This window comes from Anopheles darlingi, chromosome 2 (genome assembly GCF_943734745.1).
Source record: "Anopheles darlingi chromosome 2, idAnoDarlMG_H_01, whole genome shotgun sequence".
Taxonomy (NCBI): Eukaryota; Metazoa; Arthropoda; class Insecta; order Diptera; family Culicidae; genus Anopheles; species Anopheles darlingi.
Genome location: NC_064874.1, coordinates 17167092 through 17177091, shown reverse-complemented (window position 1 = coordinate 17177091; position 10000 = coordinate 17167092). Strand labels below are relative to the sequence as shown.

Sequence of the window (10000 nt, the reverse complement as noted above, 5' to 3'; positions counted from 1 at the left end):
CTGTGCTGAACTACAAGAACGAAAGCGTAGTACGTCGCTCTCAAAATTAGCTGGGATTAGCTGGGAGATGCTTCACTCGACCAGTTTGTCGAGATGCTGGATTGCAGGCGATTGTTACTAATGTCTGGTCACTTGAACGCCTTATTCCCGTACCTGACACTAACCGGAGAGTACATCGATCGTTTGACCAAAGAGAACTGAAAACCAATTCGCAAATATACAATAACCTTTAGCAAGAACGTGTGTGATTTGGGATTTGGCCATCGTTATCCACTTTTGCGGCAGTCCAAGGCCGGTGCAATATTTAAAGTAGTATATCTGCGAGCCATACATACATCGCATTTTTACTCCAAAATGCAACTAGTCTCCCCACTCTGCAGAAAGAAAGCAAGTTCATCAACGTGAGCATGTTCGAATGAAAGGTAAAGTGATGGTTTGAGGTGTGACAATGCCGCAAAAGAGAAAAGGGCTAATTGTTCGAATTAACCTTCGTAGGAACTAGAGGACAGGAGTCCAAATAAAAATAAAATCTCCTCCCCGACGGGGAATCGAACCCCGGTCTCCCGCGTGACAGGCGGGGATACTGACCACTATACTATCGAGGATATATCAAAGCCAGATCTTAATAGTTTTGAAATACGCATCAGACCAACGTAAACCTCAACATTAGTAAACGAATCCTCAATAATTGGGTATTTGGGCGCCATCGTCATAGCAGTGCTTAGCTCGAAATGGCGTTCAGAATTCCCCTCAGCATATAATATTTTATAGGCTCAGATCCGATTAGGCCTGACCACGTAACGATAACGGTAGCAATGAGAAAGTCGGAATGGTAAACATAGGCCAACGGATGGATAAATGATAGCACAGAGGTTTTTTAAATTTGGACACATGGTGACACAGCTGCACCCAGAATTTTTGGAGCTGCAATTTTCCCAACATATGGTTGGGACCAAACCGCAGGAGGATAGAAATTTTTGGCGTCTTACGACAATTTCTTGATACCATGTGGGAGTTAGTGTACAAAGAGATTTTCCTAGATTTTTGTTTGATGTGGCTAAGGATGGGATGCTGTTTGGGAGAATACGTTTAGGAGCAAGGTCATTATGAATTTTAGACAGTAGATTTGTAGTGAAGGTGTTGTGACATTGCGGTTTAATTGTCTGTCATCTGGAAACAGGAATATTGAAACTGGATGGAATAGAAGAATAGAGATGCTCAACTGATTAGTTGCACTGGATCGATCTAATTCTGGTTTACGCTTTTGCATAACAATTGCATTGCATTCTATGTTAAACATAGAAAGAGCTATCTAATACGAACACAATATGTTTTGGACAGACCAGATATAAAAAAAATGTCAATCCTCCCCGACGGGGAATCGAACCCCGGTCTCCCGCGTGACAGGCGGGGATACTTACCACTATACTATCGAGGACTTGTGAGATCAGACGCCAAAAATCGTACCTCAGGCTTTGCACTGAGATCATACGGATCTAATAGACAACAATCCTGTTATGAGCATTGACGGTTTACACACCCAGCAAAAATGTTCTGCCCGGCAACCATCCTGGACTTACAGTACCAAACATAAATCGTAAAACTATTAAGGGCTTATGAGCGAATACCAAAAGTACTTATTCGACAGCATATTCATTATTTGAAACAAATAATAAACAAGCAGGGGTAAACGATTAAATCACGTCACCTACAAATCCTTAATCGTCTTTGGCTTTTGTATTATTCCATTTTTACGAATAAATCTTATTTTGTTTGTTTATAAGATGATTAAAGATTATAGAAAAGCAATCTCCTAAATAGAAAAACAAATAGAAATTCTACAAAATGATCATTTTAGCAGTTACTTAGCTAGGAACCTTCATTCATGGTAAATCAGAAAAGGAAGATGCAATAAAGAACTGTATAGAGGTTTACGTTCATGATTTGCTTATTTCAAAACTATCGAAGACGACCCCCCAACAAGTCCTCGATAGTATAGTGGTCAGTATCCCCGCCTGTCACGCGGGAGACCGGGGTTCGATTCCCCGTCGGGGAGACAAATGCTTTTTTTCCATGGGTAACCAATATATTATTTTAGATTCACTTCTCACCACCCACTTACATATTATTGCATCACGATGTTCCGATTGCGGTCAAGGCGAAAAAGATAATCTTTTACGTTAGTTATTCGACAATCAACATGAAATTAAAATGTGTTAAATTAAACTTCATGCCTGTGAGAACTATTCAAGCCCGACAACTTGCAGCCTTTTGCACTTTTTTGTAAATGGTACCCATTATCGCACTAACGATCTCAGAGATAACCCCGGAAGTTTATGATGTTTCACACTCACCTTTCGTCACGGAGAGCTTCATGATTGATGAGCCAATGATCTAACTCGTTCATCGTAGTTTCGTAGGACGATTTCAAATCTTGTACATCCCGATGCAGTATCGCTCGTTCGCCACGAATTCGAAGCTTGTGCAATAAACTGTCCACAACTTCATTCACCATTTTCACCATTTCAGTGTACACATTTGCCTCGTTGTAGCGAACCTGTGGTCCAGGAACATGCAACATATTTTGCAAAGTCGAGGTTCTTCCTCTACGGTTCGCTAAATCAACGACGAGGAAGCGGTAATTGGTTACACCGAGTTCCTGTGTCTTTTGCTTTACGATGTTGGCACTATCCAGTGATTTGAATAGGGCAGCACAAGAAACACCGTCCTTCCAGAACGCTCCTGGAGTGTTCTCTGCTGCCCACTCATAGTAGAATCCTTGGAAATCATTCCGCACATTCATATTTGCACTGTCAATCACATATTTAACCGCGGCGATTGAGGTCAGTTCTTGATAACATACAATGGGAATGTTTTCATACTTTAACCAGGCGGTTTGCTCAGCCGTGTGGAGGTTAAACTCGGTTTTAGTCAATTCAGTCAATTTTTGCGCTTGTCCGGTCACAAGCGCGTGTAAGTCATGCAACAGTGCATCAGGAGCGATGCCTTCATTTTCTCTTGTATAGCTATGACAGACTTCCTTAAACTTCTCGATCTGTTCTATATGCATCCGAAGCGATAAATTGGCCATATTTGATTCCTGTTTGGCCCTACGTATGCGACAGTTGAGCTCTGCAAATTCGTTTTTACGATCTCTGTAAAATACAATAAGCGCATGGAGTATTCATTCTGCAAACATATCATTATACAATAGATTACTTACAGCAGATATTCGGTCCGGTAGACGCTGCGACCCACGGATGTTAGTAATTGCATGGAATCGTTGTTCATGAGGGAGCAGGAGATCTCTTCTATCTGGTATGCGTCAATGTTCACATCCGGTAAGTCATTGTACGACTGAAGAATGCTATCCACCAGGGACACTATCTTCGTTTGGAAACGTTCAAAGTTGACCACTTGTTCTAACTTTTGCTCGGTGTCCTTCAGCTGTGCCGCGTTAATATCTAGCATACACTGGAGCTGATGTTTCAACAAGTTGATCCGTTCTTTCACTATCACTCCCATCGTCGCAAACTCCTGCAGTTCTTTATGATTTTCCCGGAGAACCATCTTCTGCTTCCGCTCGTTAATTACCTCCCCCAAATCGGTCTTCATACGCTCGTATTCGCCGGCATAACGATATGCTTCCATTGAATACATTTTGCGGATTAGTTTCTGAAGCGATTTATCCATCCGCATTCTATCGCCAGACTCCTGCAATCGTAGCTCGAGTTCACTTATCTTATGATCGCCATCAAACAGTTGCAACGACAAATACCTTTCTCTCAGTGCCTGCTTTACCGCTTGATCTTCCGCCTGCAGTTGTGAGAAGGTCTTGCAACTAAAGCAATTGAACATAACCTTCCAAAGCATACTAGCGTTCACGACGCTTTGGAAGAAACGCCGCTGCGATAGCAGCAGATTCAAGTCGGTGTTGTTTTCAGTGCCGTAGAATAATCCAGGGCACTTTAGCATAAACTCTTTGATCGGTATCTTTATAGTATCGTCTACGAGTATCAAGTTCGTTCCAGCTTCCCGTTCGAGCGTTACTCCTTTTCCGTCGAATGGCAAGATGTTGCGTTTCCGCAGAAGCCGGAACGGATCGCGCTCGGTTTTGAGTCGTATGGTAATACGTGATCTTAAGAACAGTGGGCTGAATGGCTCGGATGATTGGGAGAAGAATTGCGCCAGCACAAGACGTATGTAGGGACCGAAAACGCAAAACCGCTTTCCCAACAGAACGGTGACTTCTGCTTGGATACTATCGCCACCATTGCCATTGCCGGTTGCAATCGTTACCTAAAATGGGAAAGAACCGATCTATGAACAAAGCCTGATTCTTATTTACCGGTGCTTAATCGAACATACTCCGATAACCCGCATTTTTGCGAAAGGTTTAAAACACTAAAATTCACGAAAACGATCACGAAACGACGCCGGGGTCAACAAAAGCTGGGCGCGAAAAAAATCGTCCAGGTTCAAATTCCAAGAAACCGTTGACACTGTTTTCGTGACGGGCTCGTAGAACTTAATTCATAAATAACGAAATAGATATCCTGGACAGTCGCAATTTCTGAAAGGTTGCAATTTACTTATTAATTTACTAATTTACTTATCTAAAAATAACATTTTCTCGGTAGATTAAAAAAATATGGATAAACCAACCTTGACCAGAGCACACCTCCTTGCAACAATCTTGACAAGAGCACACCTCGCGGGCAACAACCTTGTCCGTTGTTGTTTTTTCTTCTTTGTTTTCGTCTTTTTCTTTATTCGCTCGTTCCGACTTCAGAAATCGCGGTAAAAATGGGAGGTTTTTAACTTTTTTGAACTTATTTCGTGAATTTCGTGTTAAAAATAAAGGTGATAATAGCAAATTAGCGTCATTTGCAATTCCTACCGGTGTTGTCGTTGGAAAACTAGAGCTTTCCGGTGGTATAAAACGTTCAAACCGTGGAAAACTGTTGCCACATCTTCAAAAGAGGAGCGTGAAATCCCAAAAAAGGATCCTAAATCCTTTTACTAGTTACGGAAAGCAGTTAGTCAACTCTCAATTATCTCTGGAGAGCACAGAAATCTACGACCGACATCCGGAAGTCTCGAAACGATCTATCGGAAATCGCTCTGGCAAGTTTTTCCATCTTTGAACTGTTCAGTATTTCATTCCCATTTTTTAAATCCGTATTTATTAAATATGTGCTATTATTTAGGCTATATCCTCAGAGAAGCTTGCGGAGGGCCAAGAAGGTGGAGCCGGACTGGGGAAAAACATCGGCGAAGAAGAAGTGGCGCAATTGCCGCATACGCAGCGGAAAACAAATAGTTGTGCAGCTGGAGAACACGCTTTAGTGATAGAAATAGAACAGCGTCTGCCTACAATAATGTACTCAGCTGGTGGCTGTCGCCGAAAGTGATGGAAACGAATTCCGTACAAACGGTCACGCTAACGAACAGTATCATCGGAGTGGGCATTTTGTCTATGCCGTTTTGTTTCCAGAAGGTAATCGTGGAACTTAAACGGAAAACCCCAGCTTCGTGATTCTCCTTCCTTCGCTTATCACTTTTCAGTGTGGAATCGTACTGTCGATAGTGTTGCTACTGCTCAGCAGCTATGTAACCCGGCTGGTCTGTAGTTACATGGTAAAATCGGCCATCATCTCGAGGAGGAAAAACTTTGAACAGATCGGTAAGTGATGCCGATGTCCATTGTTGACCGGACGGTATGTTGCTGATGGAAATGGTCGCTTTTTACTCGACAGCCTTTTACGCCTTTGGATCGGGCGGTAAATTGTTGGTGGAGCTATGCGTCGTCGGATACCTGCTGGGAACATGTATCGCCTACTTCGTGGTGGTCGGTGACCTTGGGCCACAGATCACGGCCAAGATACTGTCGCTGGATGAAAGCAGCACGTTGCGATCATGGGTGATGATAGTGGTGACGATCGTGTGCATCATCCCGCTGGGTATGCTCCGGAATGTGGACAGTCTTGCGTCGGTCTGTTCGGCCTCCCTGGGATTCTACCTTTGTCTCGTGCTGAAAGTGATATCTGAGGCAAGCAACCAGTTTCAGCAAAATGGTTGGTTCGATCGAATGGATCTGTGGAAGTGGAGCGGTATTCTTCAGTGTATGCCCATCTTCACGATGGCCCTTTCGTGTCAGATGTAAGCAGTCGGAATCGGCAACTTTACCGATCTGCGATTGCTGCTAATATCATTTCCGGTTTTATTTTTGTAGGCAAATATTCGAAGTGTACGCTACGATGCCAACGACATCGCTGGACAAGATGGATCGTGTCATACGTCAGTCAACCAATATCTGCACTCTCATCTACGTTGCGATCGGTTTCTTCGGCTACGTCGCGTTCAATGGGCACCGGTTTTCCGGTAACATTCTGGTAGACTTTTCACCGTCCTTCGTTAGTGATGTCATCAAGATTGGGTTTGTGCTGTCGGTTGCATTCAGCTTCCCGCTGGCAATTTTCCCGTGCCGGGTCAGTTTGTACTCGCTGCTCTACAAAAGGGCCTCTGACGCCCACTTGTACATTCCTGAATCAAAGTTCCGCCCCCTAACGGTCGCTATCGTTGTGGTGTCTTTGATAGTCGGACTCTTGATACCATCGATCGAAGTGGTAATCGGTTTGGTGGGCTCAACTATCGGTGTGGCCATTTGTTTGATCATTCCGGCAGCCTGCTACATGACGATTTGCAAGACAAATATCAACGAGAAGAAGGTCGCGCAGGTGATGATAGTGTTCGGTTTTCTCACAATGGTACTGGGAACGTATGCTAATCTGCAGGCGATCGATGGTGGAGCGAGCGAGAAAAAGCACGAACTGTCCACCGCTATCCCATTGGAATCTATTTTTGAAAAGCTCGCTGTTCAACCCAATGAGCAACTGACGAAAGGGACGAATAATGATAAGCTTCCACAGCCGCAACCTCCTGAAAAGGACAACGAAAGGATCATACCAAAGAATAATAAATCACAAGAGTTACCCAAGAGTAAGGTTGCGGAACCGAACGCACCGGTAGTGGAGATTCCTCCGGAAGTACCGGTTCCGAAACCAGAACCAAATTCCAAACCGGTTACCGAGCAGGTCCGTGTGGCCGTCGATCAAGGTGCAATATTGCAAAAGGAACAAGCGATCGCCGTTGAAGAGAAGCAAAAGATTCAGAATGAGATCAGTGAGCTGAAAAATACGAAGAAGGTGCTCGAGGAGGAAGTGAAAAATATCAAGGAAGAGCTGGTGAAGAAGAACCAGGAGTCGGAACAGCTGAAGAAGCTGGACCAGATAATGGAGAAATTGGCGGTAGAAAGCAACGCCAAGCTGCCGCACGAGGAGGCTCAGCCGCCGCCACCACCGCTGGAAGTGGTAAATGAGCCGCACAAGAATCCCGATCGTCCGAGTGATCCGATCGTTAAACTACTTACCGCCGGTGGTACCAATAAAACCGTCCCGCTACCGGGGGCCAACGTAGGAGATGGAAGCAATTTTGTTTTACAGAAGGAACCGCCTACTAACCAGCAGATGAACGATGTCGACCGGTTACCGATCGAAGGTGGCGGTGAAGGGGAACTACCGGTAGATCTAAGAGCAGACGCAGCGACGGTACCACAAGCACCGAGTGGCAATCTATCGGAGACAGTTGTGAATGCCGGCTCAATATCGGAATCAAAGCATGGTGCCCTAACAGAGGCTAAAAAGGACGAGAAGCAGGAAGCCGTAATACCAGTGTTCCAAACCAAAGCGCAACACGAAGAGGTTAAGGAAAACGCAGCACCATTGCCACCGTTACCGGTGGAAGTGATTCCCGTAGAGGACAAGGTTGCAAAGGGTGAAACACCAGAGCGGAAATCAAAAGAAAGCGATGATGGGGCCGCCGGCAAGCGTGATTTGTTGGCTATGCGCTTTAAGCGCGAATCGGAATTGCAGCTTAGGCAGACGGTGGAAGTAGACGAAAATTGTCCCAAACCTAGCGCCACGAACTCGGGCATCGTCACGGTTGATGTAGAAAAGTGATCTTACGAATGCGAAGAAGGGAGAGACTGGTTTCGATGAAATCTCTAGACTGAATAAACGTATATTTTTTTGTGGTTTTTGATGTATGTATCGTCGGAAATTTCGATCGAATAGAAGGTGTGTAGTTGTGCCGTTTCCTTTCGGGAAAGAAATCTTATTTTCGTTAATTAATCAAGTGCGAATAAAAGTATCGATTGCAATGCTCATATGTTCCACAGGATCAATCGGATGAATGTGTTGCTAGCTGCTAGCTGTTTTATCGGTACAAATTAGCCCGCTTTCGGCTCGCCCGCTGCTTTTCACCACTATCCACCACACAAGGAACGGTGGTATTGTTTCGCATTAATTTTGAAAACGAATTGATTTTTATCTCCCGCTCACTCGTCCCTCATCCTCACCAGCCGGTTATTATAGATTGTCTGGTGTATTCATTTCGTGCGTTTTTGCTCCTTCCGGTGCAATGCAATTTAAGAATTGTTCGGTTTTTGTTGTTAAAATAGAACACAGCACATCGGCAACAACAATCGAAAGGATAAAACACAATTGCTACGTACGGCCGGGGGGCATGCTGGCTAGGATTGGGGGATACAACCGGGGGAACACGCGAGCACATTTGGCATGGTCTGCCTATCGTTTCGATGAAACAGTATTTTTGTTTTTCTGTTGCTGCTGCTGCTCCTCTGCAGAGTATTCGGATCGAAATCCTCAACCGGTGATTGTCGAATACAATCTAATCATATGAATAATTGATGGCCTCCCCCGTCGGATGTGTTGCAATCGAACTAACGTGGTCGCCACCAGGCGAGTGCAAGAGTGATTTTCCGATTCGTTTCGAAAAAAAACATCGTCCACCAACGAGCGACAATAAAAGAAGGGAAAAAAGCACGGAAATGCTGTTTGCATATCGATTCAAGCTGGAAGCCTTAACGCAGGAATAATTCATCACCAAACGCACCATAGTTTTGGGTAGATCCGGGAATCCGATGTTTGAAAGAAGCAGGATTAAGAAGCTTGATGGAAGCATTTTGCTGCTCGAGCTGTGGGTACTGGTATTACGCTTGTGTGATGTAAATTTGCTACGAGCAGTAACGCACAGCGAGGTATTAAAAGGAATTATGCTTTTTTCGGCTAAAGTTGCCCGTAAGCGTAAGTCCGCGGTGCAGAAAGATGCAAATGCAAAGTTTTCCACCTTTTGTGTCGAAATGGGAGCAATTATGATAATGCTGGAGCGATGCGATGCAGCTACTTGTAAAGTGGTAGATGCTGATACTAGACGGCGAATTCGGTATTTTTTTCTGTGTTGTTCTGGTGAGAGACTGGAACGTGAAATTTGTGTTACATTGTTCTACTTCTGCCTGCAAAACCCCCTCCACAGTCAGAATGTAGGTCCAGTCGGAATGTAGTTAAGTGCAGTTCGTTAGCAGAAGCTTGGTTAGCAGAGTCGATGGAATGGGGGTAGTGCATTTGTTTCAACTTCTTTTTAATAGGAGTAATTTATTAGTGCTATCAACTGTTAAACCAGTTGTATAATTGAGGTTACCTACAATAACTTACCGAGAAGCCATGCAATAATAATAGTACATTCTACTTCTGGCAATACGCCTCATCTGATAAGAATGGGAGGACAACTATGAATGGTGTGAGCAATTTTCGGCCTTACATGCAGCTGCTGATATCACAGTCTAGCAAAGACCATGGAATTCTCCTTTGGAAACAACGGTAGGGCGAACAATTTACAATCATAATTTCATACTGATCCTGATTATGCGCCTGTTCCGGTTAACAATCCTTTGGCAAACAAAACCCCCCGCCGGATGTTAGAAAGTGTATTTCTGCCGTTGTGTCGATTTTTTTTCTTCTTCTTTTACACAAAGTCAGCGATTTTTCCTTGTTGGCCGATACCATAATGGACTATGCATATTTTATAAAATAGATAGCCTTCGGTAGAAGTAGGGTCAAATAATGCAAATGAAATTTCC

General features: G+C 44.1%; 1 protein-coding gene and 3 non-coding genes across 4 annotated transcripts; 2 read left to right on the top strand and 2 right to left on the bottom strand.

The window, feature by feature from the left end:
* Window positions 1-533: 533 nt before the first annotated feature.
* Window positions 534-605, bottom strand: Trnad-guc (transfer RNA aspartic acid (anticodon GUC)). Its single transcript has one exon. It is a non-coding gene; the product is annotated as a tRNA-Asp (tRNA).
* Window positions 606-1366: 761 nt separating this feature from the next.
* On the bottom strand, window positions 1367-1438 carry Trnad-guc (transfer RNA aspartic acid (anticodon GUC)). The gene has a single exon. It is a non-coding gene; the product is annotated as a tRNA-Asp (tRNA).
* Window positions 1439-1984: 546 nt separating this feature from the next.
* Window positions 1985-2056, top strand: Trnad-guc (transfer RNA aspartic acid (anticodon GUC)). Its single transcript has one exon. It is a non-coding gene; the product is annotated as a tRNA-Asp (tRNA).
* A 3159-nt stretch (window positions 2057-5215) lies between these two features.
* Window positions 5216-8124, top strand: LOC125948121 (putative sodium-coupled neutral amino acid transporter 10). The gene is made up of 4 exons (XM_049673885.1): window positions 5216-5500; window positions 5569-5686; window positions 5760-6162; window positions 6236-8124. The coding sequence occupies exons 1-4, from the start codon at window positions 5414-5416 to the stop codon at window positions 8019-8021; spliced, it is 2394 nt and encodes a 797-aa protein (XP_049529842.1). The 5' UTR covers window positions 5216-5413; the 3' UTR covers window positions 8022-8124.
* Window positions 8125-10000: the final 1876 nt, after the last annotated feature.

Excerpts from the sequence above, each read along its gene's own strand:
- LOC125948121 (XM_049673885.1), top strand. The coding sequence starts at position 5,414 with ATGGAAACGAATTCCGTACAAACGGTCACGCTAACGAACAGTATCATC. Across the intron at positions 5,501-5,568 it reads TGCCGTTTTGTTTCCAGAAG|TGTGGAATCGTACTGTCGAT; the intron begins GTAATCGTGGAA and ends ATCACTTTTCAG. Across the intron at positions 6,163-6,235 it reads ATGGCCCTTTCGTGTCAGAT|GCAAATATTCGAAGTGTACG; the intron begins GTAAGCAGTCGG and ends TTATTTTTGTAG.